This window comes from Procambarus clarkii, chromosome 39, assembly GCF_040958095.1.
Source record: "Procambarus clarkii isolate CNS0578487 chromosome 39, FALCON_Pclarkii_2.0, whole genome shotgun sequence".
Taxonomy (NCBI): domain Eukaryota; kingdom Metazoa; phylum Arthropoda; class Malacostraca; order Decapoda; family Cambaridae; genus Procambarus; species Procambarus clarkii.
In genome coordinates, this window is record NC_091188.1 from 41805277 (window position 1) to 41821920 (window position 16644).

Here is a 16644-nt window from a genome sequence, read left to right on the forward strand (position 1 = left end):
CAAAACTAAATACTACGAAGATAAATTTACCCAAATAAAGAGCAACATTAAACAAACTTGGAGAACAATTTCTCAAATATTGGGATCAAAGAAGTCTTTAAATAACAAACCGACTCTCCTGTCTAATAACGATGGTCAGCTTTCAGCCTCTGATTCTGCTACTGAGTTCAATAGGTTCTTCTCTTCCATTGGTTCATCCCTTGCAAATGATATTCCATCTTCCAGTACAGACATTAATGACTATCTTTCAGGTAACTATCCACAGTCTCTGTACCTAAAGCCTATTAATTCCACTGACGTCAATGAGATAATCCTTTCCCTTAAAACCAAGTCTGGTGCCCTTGAGGAGATACCAACTTTAATTTACAAAAAAGCCTCCAGATCTTTAGCCCCTGCTATTGCTTTGCTCTTCAACAAGTCACTTGAACTCCAAACCTTCCCAGATATTCTAAAAAAGCGAGAGTAACGCCTGTCCACAAATGTGGTAATCTCACAGATGTTAACAACTACAGACCTATATCTATCCTGCCAAACTTGTCAAAAAATTTTGAAAAACTAATCTATAAGCAGCTTTACTCATATCTAGCCAAACTCAATATACTTAGCCCTTGCCAATATGGCTTCAGACCCAAAAAAAGCACTAACGATGCACTTATTAGTATGCTTAACTCGATTCATACAGTTCTTGATAAAAATGAGTTCTCTGTTGGGTTGTTTGTGGACCTGCGTAAAGCTTTTGACACTGTCAACCACCAAAATCTTCTTCTTAAATTACATCATTATGGAGTCAGAGGACACTCCCTACAATACCTCAAATCCTACCTTACTGACAGGCTCCAATATGTTTCTGTGAATAATACAATTTCTCCCACCCTACCCATCAACATTGGTGTTCCCCAGGGCAGCATACTTGGCCCTCTCCTCTTTCTCATCTACATTAATGACCTTCCAAATGCCTCCCAACACCTCAAACCAATTCTATTTGCTGACGACACAACCTTCATTTACTCCAGTCCTGATCCCCTTGCTCTAAATGCCACAGTAAATACTGAGCTAAATAAAGTCCATCTGTGGCTAACTGCCAACAAACTCACCCTTAACATTGACAAAACCTTTTATATTCTGTTTGGCAATAAATCCTCTAATCAAATAAATCTCAAAATAAACAATACCCAAATTTGTAACAAATTAGATGGCAAATTCCTTGGCATTCTCATTGACCACAAGCTTAATTTCCAGGGACACATTCTAAACATATCAAAAAAAGTTTCAAAAACTGTGGGCATTCTTTCTAAGATCAGATATTATGTACCGCGCCCTGCCCTGGTGACTCTCTATTACTCCCTTATCTATCCATATCTCAACTATGGTATTTGTGCTTGGGGCTCTACTACCCAAAATCACTTACGTCCTCTAATTACTCAACACAAAGCTGCTATTAGGACAATATCCAATTCTGGCCCCAGACATCACTCGGTACCCCTACTTAAATCTCTGAATATGTTAGACATTAAGTCACTGCACATTCTCTCATGTGTATTATACATATATAAAACGCTAAACTATAATGCCAATCCTGATCTCAAAAGCTTCATAGAAGGTTGTATCAGAACCCATGAGCATCACACCAGAAATAAATACAGTTTTGATATTCCTAGAGTACGACTTAATCAAACTAGAAATGCTCTACAAATCAAGGGGCCCAGAATGTGGAATGACCTTCCCAACCATGTTAAAGACTGTACCTCTCTCAACCAGTTTAAGTTAAAAGCGAAGCTATACCTAATAAATTCCCTGTAACCTACCTTACCCTTCTATTGTCAACCAATGTCTGTTTTTTTCTTTAAAGAGCGCTGTTTGTCGACATAATTGTATTTGTGCAGCTTTTTCATCTATGTTTTCATTTCTTGTTTTCATTCTACTCATTATGCTCAATTAGTATTAAGCTTGTCATTTAAGTTTATCATGCCCGAAACGCTTTGCGTAATAGTGGCTTTAGGCATTGTATGTACTAGCTATACCTATAAGTCAAACAATCCTTGTAAATATTTATTGTATGTATGTACCTTACCTAAATAAAATTGTATTGTTGTATTGTATTGTATTGTATTGTTGTTGTGTTGATTTAGGGGCGACGACGATCGTGGAATCGGATGCGCCCCGGCTGCCCGATACCGGGAAATAGCGGAAGGATGGAGTCCCTATAGTCTCTTCAGGCCATAGACCCTACAATCTCCTAAGGCCACAAATTTTACAGTCTCTTCAGGCCACGGACATGACGGATGAAGCGGAAGGTATGGCGAAGGATGTCATGACGGACGTCTTCGTCTCTTGCACCTGCCCCATCAAGGAGAACGGGAACAGTGAGGCGGGGAATATTCAGCCTACGAACGGCACTCTGTAGTCTGACACGAGCGCTATGAAATCGAGGGCCGTGAAGAAGGTGCTCCACTGTATTCTCCTGGGTCGGACACCACTGGCAGTATGGGGAATCTACCAGCCGTAGACGAAGGAGATGTGCGGCCAGGCAGGTGTGCCCAATCCGGAGACGAGTGATGGCAGTGTCGAGGAGTCGAGAATGATGACGAGTCCATGGACGCTGGGTGAAATCCTCCCGGAGACCCGCTAGAGAGGAGGACCTGAGTGCTGGCTCCATCATTGCCTCCCAACTCGCGAGGCAAGCCGCCCGGAGTTGCGAGAGAATTTCAGAAAGGTCCAGAGGCACATTTGTAGAGTCATGGAGAGCATGCGCCATCCCTGCTGCTGCGTCGGCCACCTCATTGCCTTTAATACCGACATGTGACAGAGCCCATTGGAGATAGATGGACCAACCTGGAGTACCAGAGTATGACAGCAGTTCTCCACGGATCTGTGACACAGTATGACGATGGACTCGTGGACGCCAAGATGATATGAGATGTAGGGCTGTAACTGAGACCACGTAGAAAAGACCACTGCAGAGGGCCCTGAAACTTGTCGAAGGAGTCGTAAGGCTAGTAAGATTACAAACAGTTCCCCGGCCAGGCACGAATGAGCAGGGGAGAGTTTCCACGTCTGACAGAAGGAAAAAGGAGCAAAGTATGCTGCCGCAGATGTAGATGGTGGCTGATCTTTGCGGGACCCATCCGTGTAAACCTCCAAGTATCCAGAGTATAAGGAGGCTCGTAAGTCTGCAAAAATTAAAGGGGCCAAACCCTCTAAATCTCTCTGCCGACGATGAGATTTGGAAAAGTCGACAGAAACCCGAATGAGCTCTTCTGCCCACAGAGGCACCGATGAGATGATCGGGCCAGGAGTGAGTACAGGGACGGGAAGGGAAAACTGTGAATATGCATCCAAGGCCCGGACGACGAAAGGCAACTGACGACGTCGGGAACGTCCAGCCGGCACATTCCACCAGTTAGCATCGAGCTGGAAGCGAGTAAGTGGATGGGTAGCAGGGAGACGCACTATCTGTTGAAATTGGCGGCAGTGGACGAGAAGACGTTCAAAGCTCAGGGGCCATAGCCCTGACTCGGCATGGAGAGAAAGAACTGGCGAGGAGGGCATAGCTCCTAGCGCTGAGCGAAGGGCACCATTTTGAATGGGATCCAACCTTGCCAAGACAGATGCTGCTGCTGAGCCATAGACTTCACTTGCATACATGATCTTGCTACGAATGAAGGCCTTATAGAGAGCTAGGAGCGACTCCCGTGAAGCCCCCCCATGCCGCACCAGAGAGCCGTTTCATGATGTTCACGCGACGAAGGCATGAGGCCCGAAGGTAGTCCACATGATGCCTCCACGTCAGCCGAGGGCCATCTAGAACAACCCCCAGCCACCTGTTTTCCGTAGCAATCGGGAGACGACAGCCCCCGACGGTCACCACTGGCTGGTCTGGTAAGCGGGTCCAGGTGAAACTCATGACGCAACTTTTCACGGGGTTAATGGAGAGCCCCTTCCCCAGCACAGTTGCTGAGAACACAGTTACGGCATTTTGCAGGAAGCCTTGTGCCTCTAGGAGAGTGGCACCATCCGCCACGAGGGTTACATCGTCGGCATAGGCTAAAACCTGGACCCCCGGAATACAGGGAGATGAGACAGAAGAATAGAGAATAATAGTGGGCTCAGAATCGCTCCCTGGGGAACACCACACAAGACAGGGCGGGACGCAGAGACAACTCCACCAACCGCCACTTTGAATGTAGATAGTTTTGGAACCACCTCAACGCCGGACCCGAGAGTCCTAGTCGAGCCAGACTCTGAAGGACAGCAGAATGAGACGCAGTCAAATGCACTCTTAATGTCGAAGAATGCTGTAAGGAGCACTCTTCTCCGGCGATAAGTGTCCATTATTCGATGTTCCTAGGAGAGGAGGCAGTCCATTGTGCTTCTTCCCGGCCGAAATCCACTGATTCCCTCTGGTAGAAGACCTGAGGTTTCCACCACCCATTGTAGCCGGGTGTGGACAAGACGTTCCAACAGTTTCCCGAGACATGGAAGCAGACTTATGGGCCGATATGAACTCGGGACAGACGGATCCTTCCCTGACTTGGCCAATGGTAGAAGAATGGCGTGTTTCCACGGGTCAGGGAAGACACCAGAGGACCAGCAGGCGTTGTAGAAGTGAAGGAGGTGGGACTGAAGGATCTTGGGTGCCCTCCGAACAAATTCATATGGGACGTTGTCTATCCCTTGCATAGTGCCCAACCTAGAGAGTGACAGCACGTCTTTCAGCTCAACAGATGTAAATGGACGATCCAGGTCCTGAGCTAGTCCTATACCCTGTCGGGAGTCCCATCCTATAGAAGTCACAGAAAGAAGCTGGGAACGGTAAACATCTTCAAAGTGGTCAGCCAAGAGTTCGGCTATTTGTACTTTCCCTAGGCCCCCATTACCACTGGGGTCTCTGAGTGGGATGGAAGGCTGGGAGTACCTACCTGTCATCTTGCGAACAAAGGCCCAGGCTCCCACAGAGGAGGAGTCGAATCGGAGTGAGGCACAGTAATCAGCCCAGGCCTTGCGTTTGGCAAGGAGGACTGTTCGTCTACACCTGGCGTCCGCCCTGCAGAAGGTCTGCCACTGCAGTGGAGTAGGGTGGCGCCGCCACGAATTAAACGCACGTCGCCAGTCCAGTACTGCCTGCCGACATTCAGGGGTCTACCACGGTGCCCCACGGCGGGAAGGATTGGTTGTCTGGCCACTAGTCCTCCTGAAATGCCGAGATCCTACACTGAAGGAGGACTCGGAGAGAGCATCCGCTGACCCATGCAGCTCTGCAGTAATTGCGGGAAGGGTCGACCAGTCATCCGCCTCATAGCCATGCCACCCCTCTTCCGAGAAGATCCATTTGGTTCTTCGGGAGGTCAGAGCAGGACGAACAGTACCCTCGAAGGAGATGACGATGGGCAAGTGATCACTACCCAGGTACGGCCCGGTCCATATCGGGCCATTGTGAAGGGGCCTCTTCCAATGCAAAGATCGAGCATTGAAGTATGTCCATTTAGCGGGTCTATCCGAGTTCCCAAACCTGGCGGCGTCAATAAGGAGAGGTCTGGGGAGTCAAGGAGAAACGAAATAGGGCTCGGCCAGCCATATTGTGGTGGCGACCCGATAGCATAGGTTGCCATGATGAGTGCCGAGCGTTAAAGTCTCCTATGACGAGGCAGGTGTCTGTGATCTGACCAAAATAGTGTTCTAGTTCCTTCTTCGTTACCGGTAGACGGGTTATACAGAGCTCCAAAGGTGCCCCACCCATGGGAGAGGGCCACCTCCACTGCCATGAATTCTAAATGTCCACCCGGGAAGGAGCGAATCCGGAGCAAGGAGCTGAGAACTGAGTCCCTGACCAAGAGGGAAGTCCCCCTCCACCTCGTACTGGCCGATCTTGTCTATAGACCGAATACCCCGGCACCGTGAAGGAAAGCTCGTCTGTAAGCCAAGTCTCACAGAGTCCCACGATCAACGGTGGTGCGCTGGCGATAAAATTGCGTAGAAATTGCGTCTTCTTAAAAAGGGAGCGGGCATTCCAAAACACCACAGTATTCTCAGGATGGGGCGCCATTATCCCTGAAATACAACAGCTAACTTTTTGACCACCTGTGCACAGACGTCTCCAAAGGGGGAACCACTAGAAAAAGCCATAAAATCCTCATATAAAGTAAAATGTGTGGTATCAATGACAGCCAGTCCAGAGGATGTTGATCAATGCTTCTCTCTGCCTGACGGAAGCGGTGATCGGCTCGCGAACTCTCTTGACGGCGCCTGCGATTGGTGGGTGCTTCACTCTGGGCCTCATGTTCCACCGGTGTCACAATCCCTTGGGAAAGTGCCTGGGGGACCAGAGGATCACCAGGACTGTCTGTTGGAGCAGTACCTCCTGATCGATGGGTGTGTCGACGACGCCGGTGTTGACTTTTTTGGGGAAAGGCAGGAGGGTGACGAGTGCCAGGCTCCGGCTGAGACTGAGCGTCCATGTCTGTATCCGTGGATGGGTTTCCGTCCGTGTCAAGGCTACCCAGGAGGGAAAATCGATTAGCAACCTGGGCGTATGAGGCATGTGACTGGGACAGGCAAGAGCGTCTGCTAGTTCCTGCTTGTGAAGAGGCCCGACCAGGGGGAACCTGGAGGCGAGAAGAAGAGATAGGCTGATTGAGGGCGCAACTACTTCTGGAACAGCTCATGTCGAGGTGTCCCCGCTGTTTTATGATCGATGTCCAATTGGAGGGCCTCAAGATATACAGAGCAACTCTTTGACGTAACCTTATGATAGCCATGGCATAAAAAGCAGCGAGGTGCAGCAGAGCACCCACCGTTATTTCTGAATGAATGGCCTGTTTTGCCGCAGTTTGCACAACGTGCTGCATTACGGCAGGTCAGGCGACTGTGGCCCAATATATGACAAGCGTAACATTGTAACACAGGGAAATTGTAGGGCTGAACCTGATACGAGGTCCTGTGTAGTGCCACTCGGTCAGGGAGGGGCCCATCGAACTTTACACGGACCATGGATGTCGGCCCTGCTGCTCCGCGAATCCTGGTAACTTCCAATAATCTCGCTGATGCACCCCCTAATACCTGCAGAGCGGCCTGGATGTCATCCACATCTACACTCTGGTCAATTGGGCCAATCTTCCCATACCGGGCCCGAGACTCCTCCTCCTGCGACAATACCTGTCGGCACCTGACAGGCCAGTCCCCCAACTTAATAATGTCGGATACACGGATGTGTGATAGAGCCTCCTTTCTGATATGTAGCTTCAGTGCTGCACCCCTACCCAGGGTACGTATGGTCTCAGGCAGGCAATGTGGCCACAATACCGAAGCCTCAATTGCTGCACCTAAGGTACGAGGATTTGCAAACACGCACTGACCTGATTAGGACTACCACAAACAAGGAACGGGGTACCACAAGACTAAGGTCTTCTGAAGGGGAAGACATCCTCTTAGCATCTCGCTCTGGGGCAGCATCAGCCGACTCATTTTCAAGTAGACGTTTCCCTCTCTGGGACTTGCTGTCAACATCCACGGCGCCCCCGCTCGGGAAGGCGTCCATTAGGGAGGCTCCGGCCTCCCCCGGTGCTGTGAGCCCCTGGGTAGCTGCAGTGAGCACACACTGGCCCAAAGAAGCCAGCCAGTGTTTTTCCCCACCTCGTCTTGCCCGAAACGCTATGCGTACTAGTGGCTTTAGGAATTGTACGTACTAGTTCTATCTATAAATCCTACATTATGTTTGTAACTAATCCTCTATGTATGTATTTTTACCTGAATAAACGTTTGATTTGATTTGATTTGATTTGATAAAATTAGTAAATGTATCAGTACTATAACCGCTCAACAATCTTTCTCTCAGGATGAACAAACCTAGCAAAAAGTTGCTGAATTTGTCTCCTAGGATGAACAAGACCAGCAACAGCTGTTGGCTTTTGTTATTGTTCTATCTTCAGCTATCCCGGTGGGACGTGGAGGTGAGAAGTGTAGGGTCAGTGTACAATACTTTCATACAAGTCCAACGGCTTTGTAAGGCCAACAAAACAAACAACTGCTGCCTACAGAGTAGACAAAAAGAATCTAGCTAGGACTAAACCAAAGAAAACTCGACCAAAACTAGCTAGTTAGTCCCTAAAACCTTATCTTGTCCAGGCAGCAGTATCCTCTTGGGGGTTTATATCAACGAGTGCTTGACCAGGAACAGGCAGCAACTCCTCTGCCGTCTGCCCAACCACTTGGGCTGGACGGTAGAGCGACGGTCTCGCTTCATGCAGGTCAGCGTTCAATCCCCAACCGTCCAAGTGGTTGGGCACCATTCCTTCCCCCCGTCCCATCCCAGATCCTTATCCTGACCCCTTCCCAGTGCTATATAGTCGCAATGGCTTGGTGCTTTCTCCCTGATAGTTCCCTTCCCTTCCTCTGCCGTCTTCAAAGGTAGAGAAAACCTAAGGTGGGATCCATTAGTACTTTGTTAAAGACGGCATGATAGAAGTGAGGAAAACCCTTATAGGCCAAATTTTTATAATTTCATAATTTCAAATGAGGATAACCTCAATAAATTCCTCACCCAATGTGGTTTATCTGACTTGACTAAGCCTATCAGTTAGGCCGGTCAGACTGACCTAACATAACCCTATCGTTTGTGCTGCATCTTAATTTTTTTGAGATATATATACAAGAGTTGTTACATTCTTGTACAGCCAGTAATACATGTAGCGTTTCGGGCAGGTCCCTGGAATACAATCCCCGCCGCGAAGAATCGTTGTTACAACCAAGTACTCATTTTACTGTTGCGTTAAACAGAGGCTACAGTTAAGGATTTGTGCCCAGTAACTCCTCCCCGGCCAGGATACGAACCCATGACAAAGCGCTCGCGGAACGCCAGGCAAGTGTCTTACCACTACACCTCGGAGACTGGTTAATTAACCCCATTGTCATCACGTGCAGGCTAGGTAACCTAGGTTTCATTGTTACCTAGGTTGCCTAGCCACCCCATACTCCCTTGCTCCATTGTGCCCTGGCTTTACCTGTGATCTCTAGTGTAAACTATTATTTTCAGTGTACCTGAGTGTAACTCAGGTAATATACCTCATTTTTTCTAATTTAACTTCAGTAATTTTACTAAGTTTTATGTTCCAAACATAGTCATTCTTTATTGAATCCTTTTTTTACTTGCCATCTATTTTCTTACTTGTCCAATCAGTGTTTTTTTTTCTCATTTTCACTTGTTCCTATTTTTTTGCATTTCATGCTATGGTTATTTTTTATATCTAGAACATTTTTTGTAATTGCTCCAAATTTTTATTATTGTAAAGAACTTAGTTTTATTTGTTTACTCTTTACATTGCATCATAAATTGTACCTTTAACTTTTTTACCATCAACGAGCCCTCTTTTGCAACCTAGTATAGACCCAGAACTAAACCTCTTATCAAGTATCTATGACAATCATCACTTTAATGATCAGAATTGCAGGTATTATACTGTACATGATGTAAACAATGTATTAACACATAATCACAATGTTTCTTTAATTAATTTCAATGTAAGATCTCTAAGCAAACACTTTGATGATGTTAGTGCCCTAATTCAAACAGTTGACAACAAATTCTCCTTTATTATACTTACTGAAACATGGTTAAAAGAGGATACAACACAACTCTTTATACCAAACTACTTAGCAATTCACAACTACAGTGGGGCCTCGACTTACAATTATAATCCATTCCCAGAGCGTAAGTCAAAACATTTTCCCATAAGAAATAATGGGAATTTAAATTATCCATTCCATACTCCAAAAAATATTAACTTAAAATTTTTTGTTATACCTCATAACACTACAATTCAGTATGTATATCTTACCTTGAATGACGACTCTTGTTGGCATATGGAAGACTGTGAGGAGGAGGGGGAGGAGGAGAGGTGTTAGTCTTTGGAAGGGGAGTCCCCTTCCATTATAACATCAGGCAGTGATGACTTTTTTGGGGTACTCTCACTTACATTTTGCCTGCATACCACTAGGTCCTGCTTGTGGCTCACTGCATGTTTTTCCTCACTAAAAATCTGTCTAGTGACACTTGTTTTTCCCTACATTGTAACACTTGTCTGAAGTGAGACATCACATTGTCATTAAAAAGGTTAATGCAGCAGTCTGCTACAGCTTGATTTGGGTTACATTTTTCAGCAAAACTTTGCAATTCTTCCCATACTGCACACATTTTTTTAATAAATAAGGAAGGGACACCCCTCTAATCTACATCAACAACCCTCATTCCATTTTCATGTTTACAAATGATCTCTTATTTTTCCTCTATGGTCATCCTCACATGTGTTTTCTTAGATTGAACCTTATCACTCTTTCTTGGTACCCATGGGATGATATATAATAATTTCTTCCCCCCCACACCTTGCCTGAAACGCTATGCGTATTAGGGGCTTTAGGTATTGTATGTACTAGCTCTATCTATAATTCCAACATTATGTTTGTAAATCAACTATGTATGTACTTTTCCTGAATAAAAAATGTAATTTAATTTAATTTAATTAGTTTTATGTTCAAAAAACAAAAAGTCACCATGGCACCTAGGAAAGTTAAAGAAAGTAGGTGATAAGAGCCAAGCTTAAAAAAAAAATTGATACAACCAGGATAGAGATGAAAAAGAAACTCATAAGATATGAAAGTGGTGTCTGGGTGTCTGTTCTTGCTACTGAGTTTAGTAACTAAATCTAGTTCTCTAATAAAAGAAAAGTGTGCAGACTGGGAGAAAGTGCAAAGTGTCTTAAGAGGGAAAGTGGAAAAAAAACAGGAAAGGGAAAGTACCTCGAAAGCACAATTACCTGAAGTTGTTATGGCAGGGGAACTCCCCTGTCAAAGAATAACATCTCTACACACAGAAATCACAATAACGTGGTACATCAATGAACAAATCCACAAGGGATTTGTGGTTTAAGACAGCGTCTGGGATCATCTGGGACGTAGGTTTGAATCCTCGTCACGGCCCTTGTGGATTTGTTTAATAACATCTCTGTTCCTCATTCTCGTCATCTTCCACATATGCCATCAACTCTCCTAAGTGCAGTTAAAGTGTATGTAGTATTGTATTTGTATTTATTTTATTTATTTATTGAATTAATATTTTTTTGTGCTCCGGAATGGAATATTCCAATTTACATTATTCCGTATGGAAAAAAATTGTTCGGAACTCAACCTGAATTGACATTCAGGAATCAAGTAAGTTTGAGTACCGAGGTTCTACTGTGTTTTTGAGAGATTTATATAAATACACTGTATATAAATGTAATATAATATTATTATTATTATCTATGCAAGGGTTCCTTGAGACATAAAAATTATTTCAAGGATTCTGCAAGGGTAAAATGGTTGAGAAATGCTGGTCTAATAGGTGTGACCTCAGTAATCCTTACTACAGGCTTCGTGTCCTCAACAATGTGCATTATTATTATTATAGTACAGTATTATAAATTAACTGTTATCTCCCTATTGCTTTGAAGCTAATGCTACTGTTACTGATAATCTGTTTCAGATACTTTTTAATGCAACGCATCTTTTCCTCAAGAAGGAGAATACTTAGCATTTGTCCAGTTGCCGTGAGATATTGCTCCATTAAGGTGAGAATTGCTTTGGTGTTCTACATATGAATCTTGTATAGTATCTACACCACAGAGCTGCATTTTAACTGCTAATTTAATTCATTTTATTTGAAATAAATACTGTACTGTATTATGATGTATAATACTGTATTTGCTGATATGTGTAGCAATACATTTAATTAACTGTATTAAAAATAAATTGTTTACCTAGTAATTTGTCTCATAATTACATGATTTGAGCATTAATACAGTACTGTATACTGTTGCTTGAGGGTTTAATGATTAAACCATACTAGAGATAGAGATAATATATATAATGTTTTGAATGTTTAACCCTTAAGTTGTGCAACACATCATATGATGGGTTGAGTGACTTGCTATAAAATGCGCATCCCATCATGTGATGTACTACGCAAGATTTAAACAGCCCGTGGATACACGGGGTTCACCTCACCTTCATCAGTGCTCTTGTAAACAGACGCCATTTTTTTTTAAATCGTGGGCCAAATTCCCAGATGTGAGGCCTCAATATTGAGTGAGCCACCAAGCCTGACACACACAGCATGAGCTCACAGCACTGCTGTTCAGCTTGTGACCACAGCATCGCCTAAAAAACCATAATATACATGTTCATGCTATTATTTAGTGATATTATTACAGAAGACCCCTGACTGTGATAAAAATGACCAGGATTCTGATAATAGCAGAGATTGTTGTGATAATTAGCGCTGAAGTGGGAAGAGTAATCTTGGTGGGGAGGGAGGTAGCGTTGTCTGCTGACTGTGTGTGACCACCTTTTACTGTCTGGACTCACTATACCAGCTTAGTTGTTCGCTATGGTAAACAACACACGCTGATACTTGTATATAACGTCTGTATATAAAAGCAAACACAGTATGGAGGGAGGAGAATGGTGGCATGGGAGTGGTGAGGTGAGGGAGGGAGTGGCAGTCAGTGGCGGGCTGCCACTGCCACTCAGCATACCAACTTAGTGGTTCGTTATGGTGAACACGAATGTAGATACTTATATATAATGTGTATATACAGTGTAATAACAGCAAAAGGAGTATGGGGGGAGAAGCCATTTTGGTGATGGATGTGGCAACATCTGCATGATTTGTCATGTTGGTAGGGGGTGGCCACTATGCTCTTTGGGCATTATACCGGCTTAGTTGAAGAGTTATGGTGAACAAAACATGTAGATACTTATATATAAAGTCTGTATATAGTGAATAAAAGCAAAAACAGTATTGTTGGAGGAGAATGTGAGCGAGTGAGGTGTTGAGGGAGTGAGTGGCAGCGAGTGGCTGGCTGGTGTGTGGCGGTCACTCCTCGTTGCTTTTTGACTCATAATTCCAACTTAGTTGTTCATTATGGTGAACAAAACATGCAGATACTTATATATAACCGGTGTATATAGTGTAATAACCGTCAAAGTATTTGTTCTCTGTTTGATGAACATAATAATTGAATCAACAATATGCACACCATATTTTTGAGTACAGCGATGATTCACACATTTTATTATACTGTATAAATATATCACACTACACACTATTGAATAATATTACAGCAAAAAAACTATGAAAAATCAATCAGAGACATTGAAATAATTAGGTAATTATCTCTTTATGGCCACTCCTGCCTGACAGCTGGGAGCAACAGACTGTCTGGGATGCACTCTGAGTCAGCGCCTGTTTTTGCCAGACTTCCCCGCCCTATAGTGGGCAATATATGCCACTTACGATTTTTTTTATTATTTTTCCCATGATTAGAGAACACAAATTAACAGGTTTAGAAGATTTTTTTTTTTTTTTTATGCGCCTGTGGGTGACAAATGCTAATTAGCCCTGAGCAACACAAGGGTTAAGAAACAAGCAAGTCAATGAGAATATCGCCCCAAATTCCCAATGCAAACAATTAATTTTGATAATTTGTTTTATTGGGGACAGGCAGCCAGTGTATGTATGCAGTATACACTAGGCTGATATCGAGGTCCCCTCAAGATCAAACTATTGACCCTTCCCAGGATGCAGGATTTTCCAGGATTTCCCAGGATTTCCTTTCCTTCTTTCCAGGACTTCCCAGGATTTCCTTTCACCATAACAGTTAACTGACTCCTGGGTGCTTATTTGCTGCTAGGTGAACCAAGATATTAGGTGAAAGGAAAGGTGCCCATTCATTTTTGTCCCACCCAGGATTCGAACCCAGGATTTCCGATTGTGAGTCGAGAACGAACCCAATTGTACTCCTAAGTCCCATTAAACTGAATGAATAATAACTCAATAATAACAATATTAATAACTATCCACCGTGTGCCTGGGGGTGGTCAGGCTATGCGTCCGAGAGTTCCTGATCTGAGTGCACGGCAATTTCTCCCAAGCTGGGTGGTTAGTGGTCCTCGAGCAACAATGTGCCCAATGTGGAAGCTTGGTGTTTAGTTATTAAGGGTGACTGTTGTCACCTTGGGATTGTTGTCACCTTGGGTTTGGTGACGTAACAGTGCACACCTGCAAACAAACCACATAAAAAGGCTCATCTATTTGCTTAATTTCTGCAGTGGTACTTCTCCACATTTACTGAGTCAGATATATATGATAATTAAAGTTTTGATTAGCATTGCTATCACTTCTAACAATCCATAAAATATGAATACAGTACTGTATAAAATTACTGGTACTCTGTTTTTTGTTTGCTTTATAATTGTAATCGCAGCTTAGTCGTGTTAAAATCTAAAAACCTCGCTGGTACCAGTGATCTGTATATAGTATTTTAAGAGATATAAGCTTGCCTGGTTCTGTAGCTGATGACTCGTAATCCTAGAGTCATTGGCACTGACCGTAATTAGACTGTTGTCTAGTAAGGAGGACAGATGTAGACGCAAATACTTTGTACTAAGTTGTCTTAACATTCCTTGGTGGGCAGACAAGAGTTTGGATAATATGTCTGCCCTCGACAAACTCCAGCTGATAAATGAAGCTGGCGTCACCCTGGAATGGGTGGGGTGGTTCACCCGTGATTACCAGTCACTTTATTAAACGATTATTGAATTATCCCTTATGGGGTTGTTTTAGGTCTCGTATACAGATAATTAGATTCCATTGGCAAACCTTGTAATTGGTAATTAATAAAAGTGTTGGCAATTTATTCATATTGATGTGAGTTTCAATAAATTTTATTTGAGTAACACAATTTTAATCCTAGTATTTTTCAGTGTTTCATTACAGATCTGAATATGAAACAATGTGAGGTTTAAGGATATTCTACATACTGTATATATAGTGTACCTTCTAGTCTTGATATTAATCTACTTTCCCTTTTAGTTGGATATTATTTTTGTAATATTGAGATAGTTAATAAATACAGTAAATACATTTATGGTGAATTATTTGAATAAAGTTAACATTAGTCATCGTGCAGCAGTGAACATGAGCCTGCATCTTTTAGGCTTTTGTCCTCTGCAATGCAGCATAATTTGAAATGTACGTGACCTGGGGAATGTCATGTAAGGCACTTGATGTAGCATTATGCATTTACTTATAATGGTGGAAAATTTTTGAAACCATCAGTTCCAGGTCTGTGACATGGCGTAGTTCCGTTCTCTTTGCCCTGGTCGCATAGTTTTTCTGGGGGGAGCCCCGTCGGCTCCCCGGAGCTTTACCGGCTGATATGCTAATGTCAGACTTTGGCATCAGTCATGTGTATGGAGTTCTAGGGCCTACCGGGGACCACGAGCCAGAACCTGGCCCCCTCAGAGAGGCAAGGGGAGCAATGGCCTATAGAAACCCCCGTGTGGTTGGAAGCATTCTATGTCTGCCATCGACCGGGTCAAGCATCCAGAAAGGTAAGCATTCCAAAACAAACCCCTATTCTGGTGAAAATTGCTACCTAAGCCGAACTAGTGAATAGAACTCTTCAACAGAAAACACGGAAACTAGTATGACGTCATACGTCACCGCGCCGCTGTCTGCGCAGCTCCCCCCTCCCCGGGAGGGGGAAGGGGGAGCCCCAGACCTCCCACGCCGGCTATCCACCCATCAGTTCTTCGGCTGATGCTATAGGCAATGGTTATGTGCTCCGGCTCCAGTGGTTGTTTCAGCACTGTACCTAGAGTGTGGTGTCTGTTTTCTAGGTGGTGCGTGAGCCGGGTGTGATTCTTCAGTACTCGGGCTGCATGCGCCTAGGGTTCCCTTCCCTAGGTGCCCTGTAAGTACTGCCCTTGGGGCTTGGGGCCACCTTCCACAAGTTCCTTGGGTCCTGCCCCTGCTTGGCCGTTTACCGCTTGGTTTTCGGCCGCTCTTTGTGTGCTCGGGTGTTCTGTCTCCCTTGTTCGCCTTAGACTAAGGGGCAGTGTTTGCACTGGTGGGGCGCGGGGTACTGTGCAGCTTGTCTTTACCAATCATAGCGGCCGGCTCTGTTCCGCTTGGGTACGCTGTCCTCTTGCGGGGTTTTCTTTTTCTTTTGTTTATATACCTGGTGGGGGGGTCTGCCTTCGTTCTTGCCCCTTGTGTCCCTTGTGTTCTGAGTATTTCTGGTGGTACCCCCTGCTAGGTCCCCGTGAGTGTACACGTCCCGGGGGTTCAGCTCTTAGAAAGTTGTTTGGTAGCTTGGGTGCCGGTTAGCAGTACCCTGCCTGGGATTACCTGAGCGCGAGTCCTCTTAAAGTAAACGCTCGGGACCCTGGGAAACCCCTGGGGGCGCGCGGGTCCGATGGATGTGACCCCAGAGCCCCCCCCTCGCTTCCAGCGAGTTTGAGGGTTGCTCTCACCTTTTGTCTCTGGGTGACTCTCTGTTTTGCCTCCGTCTGCTGCCTGTGGGGTCGGTGACACCTTCGACCCGGTGTCCTGCGAGTTTGGTTGCTCGTTGTGGCTCGGTTACCCAGTTGTGCTAACAAAGCGGGTGCGGGCAGCAGGGGCGTTGCACTTGAGCCTTGGTGGTGGCAACGTTCTCGTGGTTTCCTCCCCGGGAGCCCCGGGGCTGCCCCGTTGTATTTCGTTTTTCCCCTGGTTCACCCTTCCTGCCTGCATCCGGTTCCTTACCGTCTGTAGGTTCAGGGCGGGGTGTT

General features: G+C 44.9%; 1 protein-coding gene across 6 annotated transcripts in view; it reads left to right on the forward strand.

Annotated features, from left to right (window-relative positions):
• Positions 1 to 16644, forward strand: part of LOC123760251 (acylamino-acid-releasing enzyme) — a 246343-nt gene that overhangs the window by 2052 nt on the left and 227647 nt on the right. For 3 of the 6 annotated variants that reach the window (XM_045745747.2, XM_069338418.1, XM_045745749.2), the window contains exons 1-2: positions 7875 to 7946; positions 11513 to 11597. In XM_045745747.2, the coding sequence (XP_045601703.2) occupies positions 11523 to 11597 (75 nt within the window). In that variant the 5' untranslated portion in view covers positions 7875 to 7946; positions 11513 to 11522. Of the gene's footprint in view, positions 1 to 7873; positions 7961 to 11512; positions 11598 to 16644 lie in introns of those variants that run through there. The other 3 variants (XM_069338419.1, XM_069338416.1, XM_069338417.1) reach the window with 3 other exon arrangements.